The sequence below is a fragment of the Gorilla gorilla genome, chromosome 11 (assembly GCF_029281585.2).
Source record: "Gorilla gorilla gorilla isolate KB3781 chromosome 11, NHGRI_mGorGor1-v2.1_pri, whole genome shotgun sequence".
NCBI lineage: Eukaryota > Metazoa > Chordata > Mammalia > Primates > Hominidae > Gorilla > Gorilla gorilla.
The window spans coordinates 107,891,529-107,916,868 of record NC_073235.2 but is presented as its reverse complement, the minus strand read 5'-3'; the positions used below and the strand labels follow the sequence as shown (position 1 = coordinate 107,916,868).

The 25,340-nt window shown below is 39.4% G+C and overlaps 1 protein-coding gene across 5 annotated transcripts in view; it reads right to left on the bottom strand.

Annotated features, from left to right (window-relative positions):
* PARD3B (par-3 family cell polarity regulator beta) overlaps positions 1-25,340 on the bottom strand; it is a 1,084,399-nt gene that overhangs the window by 310,783 nt on the left and 748,276 nt on the right. For all 5 annotated transcript variants that reach the window (XM_063695123.1, XM_019022741.4, XM_019022742.3 and 2 more), the window contains 2 exons: positions 12,098-12,304; positions 11,133-11,370 (listed from right to left, as the gene is read on the bottom strand). In XM_063695123.1, coding sequence (XP_063551193.1) covers positions 11,133-11,370; positions 12,098-12,304 — 445 coding nt within the window. The remainder of the gene's footprint in view (positions 1-11,132; positions 11,371-12,097; positions 12,305-25,340) is intronic.

Below are 25,340 nucleotides of genomic sequence, written 5' to 3'. Positions count from 1 at the left end.
ATAGTAATAATGGAAAAAAAGGGTCATTGCTCTTTCCAACCCGAATGAAAAATTAAAATTGCTAGGGCATTTAGCTCAAAGGAAAATTGGCAAATTAACAAAATGAAGAAACAAAATATCCATGGCTCACATTGTGAAAGAGAAAGTAAATAATTTAAGATGGGCTGAAGAGAGAAAATTCAGAGTTACCAAAGAGATAAAAATTGAGCCTAACTCAATTCCAACATGGTTTAGCATCGATTTCTTTTCCTCTGTAATTGTAGATAACCATGGAGAACAATGGATGGCTGCATGGGTGGTGGCCTTTGACATGCAAATTTCTATTTTTTGCCATGGTCATATATTTGTCTCAGTCTCAGTGTATGCAGCCGTCTTACCCTGATCTGTAAGGCTCTCTGTTGTCAATGTATTTCTCCACCTAGCTTGAAGCTGAATTAAGAACTCTGACCCACTTTGGCTTTCATTTTTCATCTGAAATTTCATGTTTCAAACCGGCTTCTACTTCATGAAGCAAAGCACCTTAACTCTAGCCTGTTGTTGGCCTTTTGCCTTTGGGGAAATGAGTGTTAAAATTTCATTGGCCTGGCTACATTAGCTCAGTTACCCTTCATACCCATAAAGTTGAAGGGATACCCAGGCATTTTACAATCACTATCTGGAAAGAGGTAATGACAGGCTGCGGCCACATTACATTTATTGTACATGAGACCTGTAACAACTGTTATGGGATCAAGGTAAAGAGAAGAAATGTATGACAGATGTCATGTTCCCTGGTGACTTAAGTATTCAGTCTCTATCTAACCTAATTTAAAAACCAAGTCAAAATGTATCTTTATGGGTAATGTATTACAGGACAACCTCAGAGCAGCCTGATGAAATAACTATGAGCCACGCATTAAGAATACCAAGTCCAAACCCACCTACACACTCTGGGCTGAAATACATAAAGAAAGAAAGAAAAGCAAAACAAAACAAAAAACTGTTTTATCCTTTTGAGTCCCTTTCTATTTGTATTCTGCAATAGAAGGTTTTGCTTTTCACCAAGTGATTAAATAACCTTTGAAAACAGTTCATGGTTACATTGAGAAAGGGGTGACCTAAAGCTTATAAAATATAAATGATTGAATGATTTTAGCTATGTCATTTCTTTTCTTTATGTAGTTTATTATGCTAGGCTAGAGAATAGTCATCATGCCCAACTACATTACAAAACAGCAGTTAGAGGTAATCTAAAATCTGAAAGAAAAAGTTAGTGGGTTCCAAACGTATCTTGCTTGAGACAAAGGTAATATTTGACGGTCTTGGCTGTCTGAAGTGGAGCCAGAGGGGGAAGACAAGAGGTAATGTCTATCATTCCTTAAAAGAAGACATACAAATAGCCAAGAAATATATGAAAAACTGCTCAATGATATCACGAATCATCAGGGAAATGCAAATTAAAACCACAATGAGACATCACCGCAAACTTGTTAAAATGGTTATTAACAAAAACATGAAAGATAAGTGTCGGCAAGGATGTGAAGAAAAGGGAGCCCTTCTACACCGTTGGGAATGTAAATTATTACAGCCATCATGGAAAACAGTGTGGACGTTACTCAAAAATTTAAAAAGAACTACCATATACTCCAGCAATATCACCATTAGGTATTTAAAGGAAATGAAATTGGTATGTCGAGAAGATATCCGCACTCTCATGTTAATTGCAGCACTATTCACAACAGCCAAGACATGGAATCAACTTAAGTGCCCATCAGCAGATGAATGGATAAAGAAATGTGGTATAAACACACAACGAAATACTATTCAGCCAGCTGGGCATGGTGGCTCAATCTTGTAATCCCAGCACTTTCGGAGGCCAAGGCGGGCAGATCACGAGGTCAGGAATTTGAAACCAGCCTGACAAACATGGTGAAACTCCGTCTCTACTAAAAATACAAAAATTAGCCACGTGTGGTGGCAGGCACCTGTAACCCCAGCTACTCAGGAGGCTGAGGCAGGAGAATCGCTTGAACCCGGGAGGCGGAGATTGCAGTGAGCTGTGATCACACCACTGCACTCCAGCCTGGATAACAGAGTGAGACTCTGTCTCAAAAAAAAAAAAAAAAAAAAAAAAAAGAAAGAAAGAAAGAAAGGAAGAAATACTATTTCAGCCATTAAAAAGTAGAAAATCTTGTCATTTACAGCAGCATGGATGAACCTGGGGGACATTATGTAAGTGAAATAAGCCAGACACAGAAAGACAAATACCATATGACCTCACTTATATGTGAGGTGTATAAAGGTCGAACTCATGGAAAGAGAGAATAGAATGATGGTCACCAGAGGCTAGGCTATGGAGGGGTTGAAGAAATGTTGGTCAAAGGATGCAAACTTTCAGCTAGACAGGAGGAATAAATTTAAGCAATCTATTATTCACCATGGTGACTACAGTTAAAAACAATATGTCTTGTACTTGAAACTTGCTAAAAGAGTAGCTTCCCCAGCACTTTGGGAGGCTGAGGCAGGCGATCATGAGGTCAGGAGATCGAGACCATCCTGGCTAACACGGTGAAACCCCGTCTCTATTAAAAAAAATACAAAAAATCAGCTGGGCATGGTGGTGGGCGCCTGTAGTCCCAGCTACTTGGGAGGCTGAGGCAGGAGAATGGCGTGAACCCAGGAGGCGGAGCTTGCAATGAGCCAAGATCGCGCCACTGCACTCCAGCCTGAGTGACACAGTGAGACTCCGTCTCAAAAAAAAAAAAAAAAAAAAGTAGATTTCAAATGTTCTCACCATGAAAGAAATAAGCATGTGAGGTAATGTATATGTTAGCTTGTTTTAGCCATTCCACATTGTGTATATATATTAAAACATCATGTTGCATACCATAAGTATAGACAGTTTTTACTTTCCAATTAAAAATGGATGATAGATAGATAAAGAAGTAATGTCTATCAAGTTAGGCACTATACTGACAGCTTTGCTTACCTAAACCGTTTAACTTAAATTTTACAACAACCTGGATAGGATGTGTTATTATACTTAGTTTGCTGATGAGGAGGTGACTGAAACTCAAAGGGACTCGTGAAGGCCGCAGAGCTTGTAAGGGATAGATTTTTAATTAGGTTCAGCATTAATTTGGTGGTAGTGAAGGCCACAGAGCTTCTAAGGGACAGATTTTTAACTAGGTTCAGTGTTAATTTGGCTAATTTGGTGGTGTGTTGTTTGTGGTGGTAGTGGTAGGTGTGATGTGTGTGTAGGAGTGTTCTTTTTAAAATAATTCACAGCAGGATGTCTTTATATAGAATTCCCCTAGTTTAAATAAAATAGATAGTATATTTTAGAATAAAATGAAGTAAACATATATGCCTTAAAATCTGCAAAGCTTAGGAACAAAAAGTTGATGCCTCTAGATTGTTAAAAATACCTTTGCCTCAAGGGTTCATGATTTAGCTTTGTCTGATGCTCCACTATGTAACCAAACTAGTCTATCTTTGAGGTATGCTTGCATTATCTGAGTTGAGAAGAAACAATAAAGAATATCCAGCTGATGAGGTAGGAGGAACAGAGTTGATCCAATCACCTGTAAACCAAGTTCACCATTTACATTAATGCCTACCTGTCTTAGAATGTGTACTGCAGGTATCCTAGGGTTTTGTGTACTAAAACAGACACAGTTTGGGTTAGTTTTTTGTTATAGCTCTATGTGGAGTTGGTTTAAAAATAACCTTCCCATATTTATAAGTTGCAAAAAAGAAAACAAAAGCAGGCATAAAGTGATTTGGCTTTAGTACCATAGCGTGCTAAATTCTGATAACGTATCTGCTGAAAATTCAGTGTAGCTTGGGCAGTGTGCAGTGTGCACTCTATTCTGCTGTTAGACAGTCACCAAGGGTGGGATGACACCATTCTTTCTGCTTTACCTTTTTCATAGCACCTACTACAATTTGGAATCGTATCAATTATTTTGGATTAGTTGTTTATTCTCTTCCCTTCACTGGAATGTAAATTCCCTGAGAGCCATGGCCTGGATGTCTTGCTTGACACCATGTAAATTGACCACTGATTCCCTTGAGCTGATGGGGTACTGGATTGTCCCTGAAATATCTAGTGAATATCCCCTTCACTCCCTGGGTAATCCACTGTTACAAATAGTTTACATGTTTATGTAATATTTTGCTTGTCTTGGGGTTTTGTTTTGTTGTTTGTTTTTTTTTTTTTTTTTTGAGATGGAGTCTCGCTCTCACCCAGGCTGGAGTGCAGTGGTGCAATCTCAGCTCACTGCAAGCTCCGCCTCCCAGGTTCACGCCATTCTCCTGCCTCAGCCTCCTGAGTAGCTGGGATTACAGGCGCCCGCCACCACGCACGGCTAATTTTTTGTATTTTTTAGTAGAGACGGGGTTTCACCGTGTTAGCCAGGATGGTCTCAATCTCCTGACCTCGTGATCTGCCTGCCTCGGCCTCCCAAAGTGCTGGGATTACAGGCGTGAGCCACCACGCCTGGCCGCTTGTTTTTGTTTTAATCTCACCACAATGAACTCAAAAGTCCTTCCTTCCTTTATTAAGACAGGAAAAGTGCTGTTAAAGCAGGACTTGGTTGCTGTGTGTCAAGTGCCTAGAACAGTGCCTGATACAAAATAGGGCTTTAATAAATTAACTGATAAGTTTAATTATTGATTACAATAAATTAATAGATATAGCATAAAAATAATTATGAATGTGCTTGGCAAAGACAAGGCTTTCAATAAATGTTACTAATCAAATGATACGGGCAAACACATTTTAAAAGCAAAGATGAAGTTCCTATTGGCAGCGTTTGTACTTGGTTCTTCATTAGTCTAGTAAAAAGGAGTTTGCAAGGCATAATTCCTCTTAGGATCAAATTTTATAAAAGTTGTAGAAAAGGGAATCTGAACCATATCAAACCTTTCCATTCAGTGTCCAAAATAAGTTGACAGTTCAAAGGTTTTTGAAGTGAGTGGCCTATAATATCAAAAAGAGACAACAGCAGCTATTATATAAAAAAATGGATTTGAACATAAATCTATGACAGAATTTAGTTTAAGTAACATAAGGATTGACAAGGTTATTAAGTAAGAAATCAGAAACTAATCTCTGGGTTTTCCACTTTAGACAAGGTAAAATTTTCTTTGTCGAAGGATATTTCCCTTTGGCTCCTAGAAAAATCTGCTAGGCCCCAGGAAGGTGGCCTAGGACTGACAGCAATGGGCTTGTCTTTTAAAGGAGCTGGAGCTTCACCCTTTGGCTGAAAGGGGCTATGAATGGTCTTTCTGCAGGTTAGTGCCATAAAGAGCACAATATGTATGGAACTCAAACACATAATGAAAAAATTTAAGCACAGAGCATACAGAGAAACTACAAAATTGGTAGGCTCTTGAGCTGCATATTTTTCCACAATAATAATAATAATTCATGGCCTATATAAGAATCACACTTGAATCATGCAAGGAGATAATTCTGAAATCAACAAAGCATATTGTTGATTCCAATCAACAATGAAATCCAATAAGCATATTGGAATTAGACAACATGTATAAAGATATTAATTAAAGACATCCTCTGTAATTTTTTCAAAAGGATCAAGAGTAGGTTAAATTAAGAAGTTAAACTGTGCTACTACATATTATTGACACAAATGGACCAGCTAATATCAGAAAAGTGCAAACACTTAGCTTTTCACAAACCAGAACAAGAACACCACTAAGGCATTCACATTTTCATGATGCCAGCCTTGCTGAGGAAAGGGAGGCAGGATTTAAATCTTCATTCACCCCCTTGGCCAGGTGCCATTCTACATGGTATAACTGCATGACCCATCCCAAAACCCTATCTTCAGGACAGCATCTGAGAAACGCAGATAACGGAAAAAATAATACATATTTAAAACACACATCTAACTCCAAGAGAACCTTAAAGCGATCAATCTTTTTTTAAATAAGAAAGAAACTAAGTCAATAGCATCTGAGCAACAGATGAGAATTAAAGCAAAATCTGTTGGCTAATGGTAACAGCTTTGTGTTCTTTGTCGTTGAAAATGTGCATGTAGCAGTAGCTCCAATATGCTCACAAACTCAGATGCAAAAGGCTGTGGAAAACAGTTGCTATTTTTACACGGAAGATAAAATCAAACACCACCTTTCAGATCTTAACTTTGCTAAAATCATGGAAAGAAACAAAGCCCGAGGTGCTAAATGTCTAAAGGATCCAGGACCTGTGATTTCTACTATATGAAAATACAGAATATATGGGACAATAAAAGGGAAGAACCAGCACTGTATTATGGGCAATGAAGTATGAACATGCCAAATCAAATCATCTGAAATAAAATATAAAGTTAAGGTTTAATTTGGTAATATTCTAGAAAATGGGATATGTGAAGCTCTAACAGTTTTTATATTTACAGACTATTTTAGTTAAATATTTTAATAGTGTTTTTCGTTAACACCTTAAAGAAAAAACTCTTCCTTATACATTACTATGATATCATAAAAGTAGTAAAAGTAATTATGATGATAACTATATTAGTTTTTGATTTGATGCTGTAAGAAATTACAACAAACAGTGGTTCAAAGAACACAACAGGGCTAAAACCAAGGGGTTCAAGGAGTTGTTAGGCTGCATTCCTTTCTAGTGCTCCCCAGAGAGAATCCATTTCCTTGCCCTTTCTAGCTTCTAGAGGCTGCCTACATTCCTTGGCTCATGGTCCCCTCCCTCCATCTTGAAAGCCAGCAGCACTACATTTCTCTGCACCTCATTTCCACAGTCACCTTTTCTTCGTTTACTTTTAAGCCTCCTTGTGATTACATTGTGTATATTGGGGAAAATGCAGGATAATCACCTTATGTTCAGGTCAGCTGATCAACAACCTTAATTCCATCCGCAACCTTAATTTTCCTTTGTCATGTGACAAAATATTTACACAAGTACTGGGGGTTGGGATGCAGACACCTTCAGGGGTCATTATTATGTTTACTACAATAATTAACATTTATTGAATGTTTATTGCTTGCCAGGCACAGGTCTAACCGTGTTACATCTAATAAAGTATAATTCTCATAAAAATGATAATTCTATTATGCTTCTCATGTTTCAGATGAAGACACTGAGACAACAGAAGTTAAAGAACTTGCTCAGTGTTACAAAAGTGAAAATTAGAGAAGCCAGGATTGAATTCAGAAAGTCTGTAGGCAGAGCCTGTAATTTTCACCTCTCAACTCCATCCCTTCAAAGACAAAATTCTTATCTAAATATATTGCAATTACATGTTGTCATTATCATCAAGATGGTTAACTCACAGTTCATAAATTCTGGCAATCCTAATAATTATCTAGAATATGGGCAAGTTTAAAATTCAAAATGGCAACTGGAAGGATAGAGTCTACAGAGGCCATCAGGACGAATGTCTATTGGGACATCTGTCCCAATCTGGCATTTACTAGACTATAGATCATATTCAATAAAATGTATGGGAGGCCATTATTTGAGCTCCTGCACTAGGCCACAACAGACCAGACCAAACCAGAATGGAGTCATTCATGCTACATGCCACATAATCAAACTGAACTTAGAAATGGGTCAGTTTCCCAAAATATAGGAGATTCCCAGCAACTAATCAAAGGAGGACCAGTGACGTGAACTGGAATGATAAAGTCCCTCTACTTTAACCCTATAAGGAATGCAATTTGGAAATGAGCAATCCTTTTTTTGTTCCTTGTTTCTGCTTTCTTCAGTCTTTTTCTGCCTATGAAGCTCACACCTTCTGCTCATCTCACTCAAATGCCCTTCTATTCTGTAGATGGGATGTGGACCAATTTATGAATCACTAATAAAAGCCAATTCAATTGTTAGAACTCAATTTGCTGAAATTTTGTTCTTTTTAATTTTAATTTTTTGAGATAGGGTCTTACTCTGTTGCCCAGGCTGGAGTCCAGTGAAGGGATCATGGCTCACTGTATCCTCTACCTTCCAGGCTAAGTCAATCCTCCCACTTCAGCCTCCTGAGTAGCTGGGACTATAGGCACATGCCACCATGCCCAGCTAATTTGTGTTTTTTTCCTTTTTTTATGGAAATGGGTTTTTGCCATGTTGTTCAGGCTTGTCTTATAACTCCCAGGCTCAAGTGATTTGCCCACCTCAGCCTCTCAAAGTGCTGGGATTACATGCCTGAGCCACTATGCCTAGCTGAATTTTTTTTTTTTTTGAGATGGAGTTTTGCTCTTGTTGCCCAGGTGGGAGTACAATGGTGCGATCTTGGCTCACCACAACCTCTGCCTCCCAGGTTCAAGCGATTCTCCTGCCTCAGCCTCCCGAGTACCTGGGATTATAGGCATGCACCACCACGCCTGGCTAATTTTGTATTTTTAGTAGAGAAGGGATTTCTCCATGTTAGTCAGGCTGGTCTTGAACTCCTGACCTCAGGTGATCCGCCCATCTCGGCCTCCCAAAGTGCTGGGATTACAGGCGTGGGCCACTATGCCTGGCCGAAATTTTGTTTTTTAATATTCAGATAGCTATTATGACATCAGGCCTGCTGGGGTAACCTCACCCCAGGTGATAGCAGGACCACAGCAAGTCTTGTCATAACACATCCAGGGGCAACATCGCTCCCAAGATTTTGAGCATGAGGAACCTTGCTTAGCATTTCATGAGCACTGGAAATGTAATGGGAAGGCTCACTGCTATGAGGATTATATGTATTCCCTAAATGTCACTTATATATGGAATGATGAAACTTTCCTTTCTATGTGGAAATTTCAGCTGATGATCACAAAATGAGAACAATTGGTAATAAATACACGCAGCATTCTTAAATGAGGTATCTCCTAAGGGTTTCATAAGAGGTGGCCAAACTGGCCCCTAAACCATCATCTCCCATCATTCACCTTCAGCCCACAGAAGTATAGTGATCAATTGATTTGAGAAGAAATTATAGGAGTAAAGACAGTAATAGAAAGGGGGTACTTCTGCCTCTAACACCCAACAAAATAAGTGAGGGGGCTACAAGTAAACCCCTCAGGGAATTTGGAGGTAATTGTATAATAGGAGATTGTCACCCCATTTCCTACCTGTTTATTTTATGACTTGCAAAAATTGACTGCCTCCTCCCTTCCCCATGCATGACAGCATTCTTGGGAGAGTCTGACGTGTGCTTCTGGAGTGAGGAGGCCCAGAGCTGGTGTGGGATGTGCTGGAGAAGTCTGAAGATGCATGGCTGGTTGGAACATCTCTATGGCGGGGTGAGGAGGAGCGGTACAGTGGGAACAAGCTGTACTTGCATCATTTGGAGGGTGGGAGATCAGGAACTCTAGTAAGCCAGGTAGATGCTGTGGCTGTAAGTTAAGCTAGAGCTGTCTCAAACTGGCACTGTCCAAGAAGTCTACCAACCGGGGTAAGGAGACTCAGGGGTATATGTCTGAGGTCGGAGGCTTAGGGAAATAGGTCAGTGGGAAAATCACCTACATTAGTGACTGGTATAGTAAGGAGCACTCTAGAAAATCCACAAAAGTAGCCACAAAGGTTCCTTGATGGCCAGATTATACCAGAAAATGCCAGTTAAGTAAAATCCTATCCTATTGAATCTTGTCTTTGTCTCCTGGTTCCAAAGACTGAGAAACAGGAGAAGGTGGAATCCTGCCTCCCACCACACCATAGGATGCTCGTTGTGGTTCAGGTCCAACAGGCAGAAAGGAAGAAAGCTTTCATTTATATCGGATTGAATATTTTAGCCCCCGACAAACAAGTTGCTTTTTTTTACCCAAAAGTGACCAGAAAGCTATCAGCCAGAAAGCTGAGATGTCAGGGTGTGGAAGAGGCAGCCTCAACAGTGTATACTTGAAGGGGAGAGCAGAAACAAAGCTGTTTTCTGACTGTGCCATGTTGAGCCCCGTCTAGTCAACGAATGTATAGCATATGAAATCATATCTCACAACTGTGCTGGGTCAGTAGAGCAAGTATGCTGGCCTCATCTTAAAAGTAAGGAAAGTAAGGCTCAGGGAAGCTAAGCAATGTGTGTGAAGCCCCATTGCTCGTGTGTGGGGAGTCATGGATCCAGACTTGGGCATCGGAGCCCAGACCCAGTGACATCTCCCCTGTACCACAGTGCCTCTGGAGGTGACAAGTGATGTGCCCAGAGGCCCGGCCACTGCACACCTAGAGTCACAGAAGGATGAGGTTCATCTACCCTGACTCCCCTGCTTCAAAAGAGGTATTCCACAGGTAACACATAGGGCTTCCCCACTTCCCACTTTCCCTGTGGTGTCAGAGGAAGTATTTATTTTCATAACACTTTGGTACAAAGGACTGCAGGCATTGTTCATGCCTCTACTAAGCATTGGCCTTTCTTTTATGGTGTAATCATAGCTCACTGCAGCCTTGAAGTACTGGGCTCAAGCCATGCTCTGGCCTCAGCCTCCTGAGTACTTGGGATTACAGCCATGCACCACTGTGCCTGGCTAATTTTTTTTTTCTTAGAAATAGGGTCTCTTGCCTGTAACCCCAGCCCTTTGGGAGGCCAAGGCAGACAAGGCAGATCACTTGAGGTCAGGAGTTCAAGACTCCTGGCCAACATGGCGAAACTCCACTCTACTAAAAATACAAAAATGAGCTGGGCGTTGTGGTGCATGCCTATAGTCCCAGCTACTAGGGAGGCTAAGGCAGGAGAATCGCTTGAACCCAGGAGGCGGAGGTTGCAGTGAGCCGAGATCGCGCCACTGCACTCCAGCCTGGGCGACAAAGCGCGACTGTCTCAAAAAAAAAAAAAAAAAGAAAAGAAAAGAAAAAAGAAAAAAAGAATAGGTCTCCCTACCTTGCCCAGGCTGGTCTTGAACTCTTGGGCTCAAGCAATCCTCCCAGCCTCCCAAAGTACTGAGATTACAGGCATGAGCCACTGTGCCTGGCATAGTGTTGACCTTTCTTTGACAACAAACTTAAGACAGTGTCCTGTCATCACTGTAACTTTCCCCAAAAAGCTCCTCTGCCTCTGCAGAAAAAGAACGAGCACAGAGTTGAGAGCTGTATGCATTTGGCTGAAGACGAGGAAAAGCGTGCACTTTTTTCTGAGTACAGACAAAGGAGTGATTTTACCAGGAGAGACAAAATGAGAACCAACTTTGCCTTCAAAGCAGGCCCATACCTCAGCATGGCGCCGAAGCCCTTCTTCTTTATTTTCCTTTCTGGATCTTCATTCTCCTCTTTGCGCTTTTTCTCCTTGACTTTCAATTTGCCCTTTTCCTTTTTCTTCTCCTTCTCTTTCGTTTTTTTGACTTTCCTGGCTTTATTTTCCATGTCCTCTAGCTCCGAGTTCCCCTGAGGGGCAGACTCACAATTCAGAGCTCCTTGGCCAGAGTGAGAGCTCTTATCAGACAGACCGTCTGTACAGAGAAAAAATAATCAATACCCATGGTCAGGGGCACACGCAGTTAGTATACAGAGAAACGCTAACATGTAAAATGCAAAAGAATGAATAACAGCACTCTGTAGTTCTACCCTTCTATGTGGTTACGTGCGCCCTTTGAAGATCTGACTGCCTAAATCTGGTTACTTCGAGCAAGACTTGATGCTGGGAGTGGGGACAACCGGTTGCTTAGCTGGTAGTATGAAAGGCTTGATATGTGTTCAAGCACTAATCTCTCTGAAAGCTGCCTTGTTAACCTTGATCAGCTCAGAAAGCCTGCATGCTGGGAAACAAACAGGGTGAGAAGAGAGTTTTGAGTACAAAATATCCCAACTGCTTCTACCCAATTAATGCAGTAGGAGTCCTTGGATTGATGCTGCCTCTAATGACTCGAATGAGAATGTCAAGAAATGCATACTTAGTGCTCCTACCCTAAGGGTAAATGACAGTTGGTCCTTGTAGAAATGTGAAGGAGAACATTTCTTTAGCCTTGCACTGTAAAATAAATTGCATATTGTGTTCTCCAATTCCATGTTCATTAAGCCAAAGGGCAAAACATATCAGGAAAATGAATTACTTTTAATATCAAAAATATAATTGTGATCCTTAAATCATTTTTTTCTGTAGTTGAGCACACCTTCTTGCCCATGATTTGCAGATAATAATGAGATGAAGAAGCCATTTAAGGAAGCATATCATCCTACCAGCTTCTATTTCTTCAGGTCCATCGTAGGATTTGTCAATGGCTGCTCTAAAGCTCTCATTGCAGCCTCGGCCTCGAACCATGTGCGGCCGGGGCCTGTGAAAGGGAAGGTCATTCTTCCTGACCTCGGCCACTGCAGTCTGCAGACTCTCCAAGGAGCTGGACTTTTTCAAACCCAGAGTTGGACCAAAATCTTTGCTTGGAGATTCTGGAAAAGAAAGGGCAAAAGGTCACCCCTCTTCTAATGGGGCAGTGTGGTGTAATGCTATTGTTCTAAGAATATTTCTGTCTGGACATCCCAAAAAAGGGGTGTTAAGTGGGTGGGAGTTGGGGTTATACTCCAGCTTTGCCACCTTTTGTAACCTCGAACAAGTGGTTTGACTTCTCTGAGCCTCTGTTTCCTTTTCTAAAGCTGTGATAAAATTTAATATGACTATAGGTACATTTCTCTCTATGCAGAAGTATATATGCATGTGTGTCTATAGGCATATACACACACACCTATGAATTTGAAAGGCTGTAGCTATTTATAGAGACTATGTATGTGAATGAGAGTGATTTCATATATGTGAGAATACCCACATACACACATGCGTACTCACAGACACACACACAAACATACCAAGCACCTAACATGACGAGAGCTTCTCTTCCAGTATCGTCCCAGCACTCCCACACCTGACAGCTTATATCATTGCCATGGTTGCTCATATGATTAGTAAGGAACATACTGGGCATGGGAATAAAAGAACATTGAAGTGACTGTGATTTTTCTAATTAAACACTTTACCTTACCCTATTGGCTATTAATGTATGGTAACTGCAATTTATTTAATCAATCAATCAATCAAGCAAAGCAAGAAAGAAAACAACTTTTCTGTGTCGATGCTATAGTTCTGAATGTATTCCTATTTGGTATCTAGAAAAGGGGCAACCTTTTAATGCAATATGAAATTATAAAACAGAAAATATAGAGCACAACTGAATTTGAATCACTGCTTTTCTGGTATATAATGTTTTTCATTTGTGCGGTTTGCCTTGCCCTCTACCTGCCCCCTCCCACTCCATTCCTTGACCTCCATTCCCACCCCCAGCTAGTCTCTCAATTATCAACAACAGGATTAGGTTATATAAATATTAGCAGCACAAGGATTATCTTTAAGACGGAAGGAATTCTATCAGGGCTCTTGTCTCTTCAGTCAAAGCTTTTCCACCAGGGCCACAGCTCATGTTCCTTTCCAGTTACGAAGGAGACTACTGTCATGAAGTCTACTTGCATTTCTGGGAAAAAATGACTGTGTCATTTATCAATAGACAAGAGTACCTATTAAGAATTATGTATGTAAAGTACCTACTTCAATGTCTAGCACCTAGCAAGGCTCAATAAACGGCACTACCTTTTATTACTATCATCACTATTTTTGCTTCTATTATCACTGCCACTATGAACACTACTACTAGCAGCTGCACACAGCATTAAGGAATACAAAAGAAGTACAAAAAAGCCCTGATGTATATATATACCCATGTGAAGTGAAATAGCAATACACACCTTTTCCTATAATCCGAACGTGTTAAAAATAGTCAACATAATGACAATAATCGTAATAGCTAATAATGCATGGAGTGCTTAGTCTGTGTTAAGCACTATTCTAAATGCCTCACCCACAGTAACTAACTATAATCCTTATAGTTGTGCTACTGGTACTACTTTTAGCCCCATTTTACAGATTCAGAAATTGAGGCACACAGCATTGACATAACTTGTCTAAAGTTAAACACTTAATAAGCATCCAGACCAGGAGCTGGGCCAAGGCAGCCTAGTTCCAGCTTTTCTGCTGTGTACCATGTACTTTACTGTCTAAAGATGTATTTGCTCTGCACCCTCTATTTGATTATGGTCAAACAACTTAAACTGTCCTACACTGTCCTCATTTCTAAAATAAGAATATTAGGCTAGATTAACCCTGGAGCCTCGTCAAGTAGGCAAATTGCAAAAATTGGATGTTGCGTTATAGTTTCATCATTAACTTATAGGAGACAACTTTGCACTTTGAACAATATACAGGATGACAATAAACACTACATTTTATAAACCCTATTGGCTATTAATGTAGGGTAAGTGCAATTCAGTATTCAGTAAATTCAACAGAGTATATTCAATAAATGTAACAGAGATAAGACTAAGCAAAAAAAAAATACAAAAAATTTCAGGGACAAATTTCAGGTGTTACTTGCAAGTCATAAATACTGAGGATATGTCACTATTAAATCCAGAAAGAGGCATATTTTTTATATTCCCAGGAAGGAAGATAAGTTGAAGAAACAGAAATTGAATAAGATCATTTCTGACAAGAAAACAAAAGGCATCACAGAGATTTGGGGGTATAGAAGCAATAGTAAAAGCTTTGGAGTTTACAGAAAATATTTTATAATATCAGCCCCTAGGGATGTCTGACATGAAGTTTGGTGAAAACATGAAGATGAAAACTATCCGAGAAAGCCCTGATTCTCTGTCAGCAATAGTAACCATCTTTTATTTATTAATTGCCATTCAGGAGATTACATTAGAGCCCAAACTGTAAGCATTCACGTCAACCTTTAGCAATAAATTCCAGGGAACATGAAAGTGAATAAATCGTCCAAGATAGAAGGCACGTTATCTAAAAGGAGCTCATGTGAAGCTCAGCAAGAAGTCATAGCTAAGAAGAAACAAATACACTGTTCCTCATTCTAAGCAAACTGAACATTAAGGATTCATGGATTTTGCAAGATTAATAGAGTTGGCAATTAATTCACTCTATATAAATAGAAGTCACAAAGTAGAAGTACTAACTGATGTTGGGCAATATTACAACCTAACTCTGTTGGATGTAATACATGGTAATATTAAAAGCAAAAAGGGTGGTTGAGTCCTTAGGTTGTAAATGTGGACTCTGGAGTTTTCAGGATTGGAAAAAAAATTCTATTTATTCCTGGAGAATGCACAGAATGTAGCTGTAGAGTAGGGACTCATGTTAGAGAAGAGAACCAAAATCAGGAAAGTCCTTATAAGGATTTACAGGTACAGTGAACTGACTGAACTGGGGGCTCTGACAAGGACCTTCTCCAGGGATCCCCATGTCTTTCATATGTTTGAGGGCTCCTACAGAAGGTCAAGGTTACCTGCCGTGTAAGGGATTATAATGTCAATTGACAGGCATCCGTGTTAAATTCCAACAAAACACTTGGAATAAAATACCCTCCCTGTAAAGATTGTGTGGAGTACAATAAATTGCCACATTCAATCCCTCTTCCCTACTCCTACTCTCACCAATTTCAGTTTAGGTTGATGGTGCATAGAAAATTTTACAGCTTTTAAAATGAGAAGATTCACTGTCTATGTCTAGCCTCACCATTTACAAAAATCACATTTTTTTTTCTAGGCTTTCACTAATACCAGGGGTCTCAAGAAGAGGTCTCTTTCAAGTGAGTAATTTATCAAAATCAAAACCTCAGCCACTTGAACCCATTGAAGTTATCCTAAAATATGATGACTCTTCATATTTTCATCTATAGCTGATGCGATATTGGTTGTGGCTTCTATGTCCATGTTCTTTAAGATCGAGAAGAACGGATCCTCCCCTCACAAACACGAGCTCAACATACACAAGATTCATGAAACAGATGACACACAATTATCAAGGGTTCTAAAAGAAGGATCTCACATAAAAATTATTCTCAAGGTGGTATAATAAAAACATTCTTAATGTCAGGTGCCAAATTTTCTCTTAAAATTATGGCCTCATTAAAAAAATGCCACAGATTTTTTTTTTTTTAAAAAGATGTTATAGCACTTTTAAAGATTCCATCTGTTTCCAAATGAAGGATTGGCTTGACATGGTCCTATATAGAGCAGAGGGAAATTTCAGGGTCATGTCTTCTGCACAGATCAATCCTCCGATACATCCCCTACTACCCTCCATTCCCAAAAATACAGCGTTATGAAAAGAATGAACACACACACACACACACACACATACACACACACTCCAAGACTAAAGAGTTAAGCTGTGCCAGGCAAAATGCCCATGTGTCCTGTAGGCATAAAAAGGGTGGCAAGAGGCCCATGAGAGAGCTACCACCTAGTTGGAGAGGTGCCACTATGAAACTGATTCTTAAGATGCTGAGAAACCGCTGCCCCAGCCTTCCAGGTATTGTAGAAAGCCTCACTTCAACATGCTATGAAACAGAAGGTCCTTCCTGGAGGATAGTTTGGATGTGGACCTCAGTTTCTCTGACTCAGTCTTGGAGTCCTGCCCTTGCCTTACAGCTGAGCACTGCTGTTGCTTCTCCACAGGCAGATGATTTGAATAATTGAGAATAAAACTGTCTAGAGGGTAGTGGTTAATACTGAAGGATTAAAAGGAGGCTGTAGAATATCCAAACATTCCCTGCCCTGCTAATTACTTCTTGAGTTAATAACCTCTTTGTGCCTCAGTTCCCTCAGCTATCATATTGAGGATAAGAAAAGCATAGAAGGGTGCCTGGCACATCGTGAGTGCTCATAAAGCAATGGTGATCATTACTGTCACAGTCACTTTTGTACCACCTCTAAACATTTCAATGAGGGAAATCTTAGATTTGGTTCAATCCGTCATTGAATTCTTAAATATGATCATGCGTTCTACAAACAGCTAAAAAGGACTTCATAAAAAATGCTTTCCCTTTTTATTCAAAAAGGGAAACAACTCCTTAAATTTTTTTAAAACAATTAAACTCCTTAAATTGTTTTTTCAAACAATGCCTTACATTTCTTCTTTTGATACAGGTATATATACGTTCATCTGTTCATCACATATAAAGGCCATTGTGATAAGATAGATTAATAGTGGAGTCTTAGTTGCCCTTCTCCTTGGGCTATAATCACCTAATTTGTCTGAGATTTAATTGGCAATGTTTGAACTTCCCAGTTTAGCATTAAAAATCTCACAATAAAAGAATGTCTTAATCCAGAAGACCAGTAATTGGATCTTCCATTATTGATGAAATTGCTTCCAATACATCCATATTAAAAAATGAGAAATTATTTTAGGGAAGATATTCACTTCCAGATACATGGCAAGTTTTTCTCCCAGCTAGAGCTTTGTAATTAACAAATACTTATGATAAATTAACAATAAATAATGTATTAATTTGTACATTTCAATAACATCAATGGCCCTCACGGCACTTAGTGAAAATTAATTAATTTACAATCCTTCCTTCTAAAATAAAGGGATTGTTTCCCATCATAAATTAGGGATCAAGATTATTATAATGCCATCCAGGGGTCACGGCATGAGACCTGGGAAGGCTGAGAACTTGTCAAGATAGCTTGCTTTTATTACCAATTTGGCCTTGCCTTATTATGAGCAGTCAACTTGGACAAACACAATAGAAAGGCCTTTCCTGCTGCATGGGGAGTTGTGATGTGAAATTAATAAATGTAAAACTCTTTGAATACAAAATTATTGTAAATTCCAAGCAGGAGTCACAATACCACTTTATTCTCCCACATATTTCACTTTGTCTTTTCATTTTAGATTACATTTACTGAAAATTTTCTATGTTTGATTTTTTAAGTAGATTTCCTAGAGGCAAAATGTCTTATATGCTTTACTTGATATCATTGCAAATCCATTAGCCTTTAAAAAATTCTCCGTAATATCCAAATGTATAATTTCCCAAGTTATGTTATCTGTGTTCACTGTGTTCATAATGGGCCTAATTACCTTCTTGCCTATCACAGTGTTCCAAATATTGATCATCATTCCAAGCTTATCACAGTGCCCTGTTTCCTATTCATTACCATAGGGCATAATGCAATTTGGCTTTACATTATCTGCTGTCATTTGGGTCTCGGTTCTTTTACTGGCAATTTCCAAGTTCTCCAAGAGTGGAATTTTTCTTTCAAGTCTCACAAATCCCAGGGTCTTTTATCGTTTCCTGAAATTCACATCAAAATGTTCAGTAATGAACTTCTCATTAAGATTCATACATTTGCATAATCTCCCCTACCCTATCTCCAAATACTTTATTTTAAAGTGAAACTATCCAGAGAAAATATGGGAAGATTATGTGAACAAATAAATTCCTTGATTGTGAGTATGAGCATGGCCCTTCAAGTGTGTTCAAATGTTTGCCAAGTATTGCTATACACTTTAATTTTCTTTACTAAAAATTCCTTCTTTCACAAACAAATAGTCAAAATTTTATGTCTTGTTTAGGTTTCTTTCCTGAACTCAGATTATGTCCCCAAAATGTGACAAATAGTGAATTCATTACCCCAAAAATATTCTGACATTTTTCTTTTTCTTTTTTCTTCTATCTTACAGATAAGAAAATATACTCCATGGTTCAACTTAATGGTTAAACTATTTCTAAAAATACATATATAACCTTATCTGTGGGTAGATTCTGGTAGGGCAACTGAGGAACCCAGACAACACCATTCCCAGCATGCTGGTTTGTTTTAATCTTTTGTTTTCATTCTTTCCTCCCTTAGAAAGACTCTACTGGATTAAAAAAACAAAACGAACAAACAAAAAACAAATAAAAAGCTGCATTCAAGAAAATAACTGAAAAATTAAGTACACAGCATTGGTCTCCAGAAGAGACATGTGGGTACTTATAGGAAAACACTACCTTTACTATTTAAATAAGTAATAGAATACTCATTTGAGGGTCAAATAAATGGACCAGTGTGGGAAACTTTCCTACCTGTGATACAGGATCAAAAAATGTTACCTACCTTTCCTAGACTTATTGATTTTTGTATCCTCAGTACAGAGATCTACTGCACAAATATTTGTTGCAGGAAAAAAGGAACATGAAGGTAAAGGGTACTTACAACACTGGGATGCCCCTTTTCTTCAGTGCTGTGAGACTGAACAAAGTTTTACATGGAGAAACAGTCCACAATTGCTTCACTTCCTCAAAGCCCACATACAGCTTCCTCTTCTTTGTTAATACAACCCTTAGGTTCTTTTACATACTTTCAATGATTTAATAATTTCTGCCCTACCTATGATTATTCATTCATCTCTGTATTTTGCCTTTCTTTTCATACTAGTTGTTCCTTCTGCTTATCTTTGTAATATTAACGTTTTCTGCCATTTCCACCTCATGTGTGCTTTAAATAGTCTTAATTTTACCTACTGCCAAGAACACCTTTATTTGCCTTCCAGCTCCTCCTTGTATACCTTGGTAGCAGGCTTTATATTCTAAACACAGACCATTGCGGTGATTTTTTTCCCTCTCTTTCCTTTTGCCATTAACTTTTTGTATGTCTTGCTAAAACAGTAATTGTTTCTTCTGCTTTTGATTGTTGAGTGGTTTGTATGTTTATGTGGGTTGTATACAACAGTACTCTCAAAATAAGGCATAATATAAAGAATTTTAATGTTTCCTCAAAAACCATTAGCATAACATAAAAGGTCAAAGTTTGATTGATTTCTTGGAGGGTACATATATGAATGTATCTTTACATATTGTATAGCCTGGGCACCTGTATTTTTTAAGGTTAAATGCTATTTTTATAATTTTTTGTATTTTTCCCCTTTTTATACCTATCCGATTGTACTTGAAAAAAAAAGAGCATTTCAGTTCTCAATTACTGAGTTATTTACAGAACTGATAGAAAGTGAGGTTTTTCAGTTTCATGTTCATATGAATAACAATTTCTTTATAAATACACTTTAAGCAAGGTTTCAATTTAATGTTAAAATGTCAAGCCAAAATCAAGTCAGCTGTTGACATTATTTACTGGGTATTTTTTGTGGCTCATAACTGTGCTTGGTCCTAAGAGGAATGGAAGATAAATGTGACTATAACTAACATTTTCTGTGGCTTTATAGTTCACTAAATTTTTTTCCTGTACAAAGTGAAGTCTAATCACACACAATTGATCTTACCCAAATTCAACTGTATGTTCATGATGAGAGAAAACTAGAAAAAAAGGTGGGAGGATAGGCAGGATAAAATAAATTAATGAGAGCAATTTCACTTACCTTCCATCTCAATGACAGTGTGCCCTTGAGGGACTGTGTGTCTGGGAGGGAACAGGAGTTTGGAGAAATGAGTTGTTCTCTGCGGGTCTTTGCTTGCCTCTCTCATGCTGAGCATCTCACCACCCTGAGTATGATTCCTGTGTTTCAAGATGTATAGCTTTCATGTGTGCCTGAGTTAATGTGGTCTGCTATAACAAAAATACCATAGACTAGGTGGCTTATCAACAATGGAATTTTCTCGCAGTTCTGGAGGCTGGGAAGTTCAAGATCAAGGTGCTGACAGATTTGGTGTCTGGTGAGGGCCTGCTTCCTGGTCCATGGATGCCTGTGTTGTCATTGTGTCCTCACATGGTGGAAGGGTCAAGGGAACTCTCTGCGAGTCTTTTTTTTATAAGGAAACTAATCCCATTCATGAGGGCTCTACTACAGCTCTCTGCACCAGCAGAGATGGCATTGTGTGGATGCCACCAAAGTTGCTGCCTGTGCCCTTGGGAGGGATAGCCTCTGTGACCCATGCTACACTGGGTCCCACTGGAGCTCTACCTGGGGTGTCCAAGCAATTTGACACTACAGCACAAGGAATAGAACCCAGTGGTGTTTGGCTGCCCTATGCAGCATGCACTGAGGTCCTGAGGGCACCAGCAGCCCTTCCTTTGACACCACTCTGTCTCCAGGGCCCTTGCACTCTGGGCCTGTTGGTAGGAAGGATTGTCTTGATGATCACTGAATTGCCTTCAGAGTCATTCTTCCATTGTCCTGGAGAATAGCTCCTGGCTTCTGCTGAGATGGCTGATCCATACTAATCTTATCAAACAGTTGCTTGACCACATCCTTAGTATTCTTTCCCAAACAGGCTTTTTCAGACTTTTCAATATGGATAGGCTGAGAATTACCTAAGTCTTTAAGCTCTGCTTCCTTTTTGATGGACAATTCCATCTTTAGGTCATTTTTCTCATCTTGAATTTTACTATAAGCAGTCAGATAAAGCCAGGCTGTGCCTATGGGTTCAAACAAACTATCTACAATTACATTAATTAAATATGCTATCTGGATTTTAGAGAAATCAGAGAAATTTGCTTACAAATAGCTTCAGCTAAATACCCAATTTCATCACTTACAAGTTCTACCTTCCATAATACACCAGAACAACACACTTCAGCAAAGTTCTTTGCTACTTTATATCGTGGATGGTCTTTTCTCCAGTTTCCATGAATAACATGTTCCTCATTTCCATCTGAGACCTCATAAGAATGGCCTTTACTATCCATATTTCTACCAACGTTCTATTCAAGATTATGTGGGTATCATCTAAGAAGACTCAGAGATCGAGGCTTTCTTTACAGCTCTCCTCTTGTGATGGTGGTGGTGGTGGTGTTGGTGTTTTTTGTTGTTGCTGTTGCTTTTTTTGTTTGTTTTTGTTTTTCTTTGGAGCCCTTGCCAGAATCACCTTTTAAAAGTTCAGTCATGACAACGTGGGCTTTTTTAAGCATGCACTTAAAAACTCTTTCAGCCTCCACCCATTACCCAGTTTCAAAGCTGTTTCCATATTTTTAGGTATTTGTTATACTGTCATTTTACTTCTCGGTACCAATTTTTGTCTTAGTCCATTTGGGCAGCTATACTGAAATTTCATAAACTGGCTTACAAACAACAGAAATGTATTTCTCCGCTGTTCTGGAGGCTGGGAAGTGCAAGATCAAGGCACAGGCAGATTCAGTGTCTGTTGAGGACCTACTTCCTGGTTCACAGAAGGCCATCTTCTTGTCACATCCTCATGTGGAAGAGCTTTCTGGGGCCTCTTTTAGAAGAGCACTAAACCTATTCAAGAGGGTTCCAGCATCACGACCTAATAATTTCTCAAAGGCCCTACCTCCTAATACCATCATATTGTGGTATAGGATTTCAGTGTATGATTTTTTGGGGGAAACAAACATTTTGTCTACAGCAATGTGTCACTATCTTCAAACACAAGCCAACTATTTCATCTGGTGTTTGACTGATGAAATGGCTATCTCTTTGAAACAATAATTTTGTATTCTCTATGGTGAATTGAGGGGATTTCCAATGGTATTTTGTGATTTCCCTTCACATTCCTGAGAGGCAGTGTCTCAGTCCTACATCTCATGTAAATTTCAGAACAAACACTCAACCTTCTTTCAATTCTTATTTTAAGTTCCCTGAGAGTGCATACAAGGAAATGTCATCCTATTGACTTGGCAAGGCTACTCAGATGCTATATGAGGCTTTCCTGGTCTGACAAACCTTGAGCTGAAATTCCTCCCATTTTCTTTGCTGCCTCAGAAATAAAAGATTAAACACCTAGCTTAGTCAAAGACATTCTAGTCTATGTGTAGAGCAAAGATAAACACACATGAACTAATAACACCAGAGAATGTATAGGAGATCCTTAAAGCTCAAGAAGGACCCATCTCAGGGGAATACAAGTCCCCAAATTTTAGAAAATAAATTGTTCGTATATATACCTGGATTTATCTGGATTCATATTTCCAATGGTAGCCATGTTACCTGTTTACTCAGCTAATTAACTGCATCTCTGGCATTCACTCATAATTTACTCTTTAAAGCAATTGCTATTACAAGCACAATCTGATATTAGACATCTTGGGTTCTCTTAGTCTGTTTTTTGTTGCCATAACTGAATACCTGAGAATGGGTAATGTGTAAAGAAAAGAAATTGATTTCTTTTAGTTCTAGAGACTGGGGAGGCCAAGGTTTAGGGGCCACATCTGGTAAGGGCCTTCTTGTTGGTGGGGACTCTCTGCAGAGTCCCAAGGCAGCACAGGGCATCACACGTTGAGGGGGCTCATGACAGATGGCCAAACTAGCTTTTATAACACACCATTCTCATGATTACTAACTCACTCCCTCAATAACCCATTAATCCATCAATCCATGAATGGTTTAATCCACTAATTTATGAATGGGTTAATGGTGGCAGAGGCCTCATGACTCAGTCATCTCCCAAAGGTCCCACCTCTCTCTACACTGCTGCACTGGGAGCTGCATTTCCAGCACATGAACTTGTTGGGGACACACTCAACCATAGCAGTTTTATGCCCCAGCTCCACCCATATACTATTTGTGTTACTCTAGGTGAGGCTCTTACCTCTCAGTGCCTCAGTTTCCTTATCTGTAAAACAGAGATAATGATAGAACCTCATTTATGGGGTAGTTGGAAGATGATCTGATACAGAACTTTGAACATGATACCTGGCACACAGCAAATATTCAGTAAATGTCACCGCTTAGCATCATATTTTTTTTTGGTGAACAAAATTTACACCCATTAGGAGGACTCTCTATAACCAACAGAATGGCAAGAGGATTTCTGCTTCCCTATTCATACATTGTAGGACAGGGTCATTACTAGCTCTGAATTTTCACTCTTTATCGAAAACTTCTACTTTTTTTGGTCTAAGATTTCTTATCACTTTTCAAATCATCTTCTGTCTCCTTTACTTCTATTAGTAGCCCAAATAAACTTGTTTATTTCTTGCATAGATATTTTTCATGAAGAAGTAACACGCTAAAACAATTTCCTGAGAATAACCATGCCAGGGACAGCAAGTAAAGAACTAGTTAGTTTCTTTCACTCTTCTCCATCAGCCTAACCCATGACACCATCAACAAAATTACAAATCAGACAAGGTCGTGGACTTTTGGGATCATTGGCCAGCAGGTATCTCTGCAAACCACGTACCAAGAATGCTGACATAGAGCACAGTTAAGGGCTGGAGTATTTTAGGCTTGCAGAAGTCAGAGAAAAGAAAGCACAGTGTGACTTTAAGTCACTGAGTAAGACTTTATGCATGATGTGGGTCATATCCTTGAAGATGGATGACATATAGGTAAGAGAAGTAGGAGGTGGACAGGCACACCACTTAGAGGAAAAGGCATGAGGAAAAGTCCAAACACGTCTACTGAGGGGTGGGGACACAGGGAGGATGGAGTGACTAGTAACAAAAAACAATGTGGTAGAGATTGGTGGGAAATAAACATGAGTAGAAAGGATAAAGTAAAGGCATGAAGGGCTTTGAAATCTGGCTAAGAAGGCAAGGCCCAAATTAGGGGACAATAGAAAGCCATTAAGTTTTTTTACCAGAGTAAACGCTTGATGATATTGGTATTCAGAGAAAAGATAATATGGAAGACACACATAGAATAAATTAAAGGGAAAGAAGTGCTATATTGCAGCAATGGAACTCATTGCTAATAAAATCTCTTGCTCTTCCTTTCTTTTTACAATTTCTAATTTCTTCTAATTTCTTCATATACATTTTTAGCATGGTTAGTCATCTGTCCTCAAAATGAACAGAACTATTTTCCCCAGGTTTTTCTCTGACGAGGAGGGATAGGGTGCAGGAACATATCTTAATGCACTTGGGAGCCAGGAGGTGCTCAGGGTTATGTGTCTGGGTGGACGGGACAGGGGGCACTGCCTGCTACCCCTAGGCTTCCTTCTGGCATGGCTTCATTGTGACTGTCATGGCCGGACCCTTTGCTATCTCCTTGTAAGCATGCTTTACTATATTTGGTAATATATAATGATTAATGGGCAGTAAAACTAATAACAATGGGACACACAAAATAAATGAGGTGGCAAATATGGAAAGGAAGTACCACTTAATGTTGTTGTGAAATCTGACAGCATACTGGAGTTTCCCAATAACTCAGCCTGAGGAATCTTTGCCAGCGGGAAACAAGGTTACAAGAAGGTGATACTTCCATTAATAACCTTCCCTCAGGGAACTCTATGATCAGTCTTTCTTGTACTGAAATTCTTGCTGGGTTGTACTGAGATGTCAGGGTACATGGAAACACTGCTTTACTCTACCTCAGAGAAGCGCACAGAGAAACAGCAAGAGTGTCACAACTCTCCACTTATCCTAAACTGTCTCTCTTTTCTCCCCCGAGTGCTGACATCCATTCTTTTTCCTAGCCAGCACCCATTATTCTATCTAAAATGAGCATCCTGGCTTTCCTTGGTGTACTACGCCTCCTCAACTCTCATTCAGTGTGCCTACGACCCAGACATGACTAATCAGTGCATTTCTTCCCCCTGGTGAGCTCTGGGACAGCTACTGACACACACAGGGCTAACTAGAACTAAGCCTAGTAGAGTGAGCAGTCTTTGTTACTGGGGTTACTGGGAGAACCTAAGCCTGGAGCTTCTGGCAGCCATCTTGCGGTTCT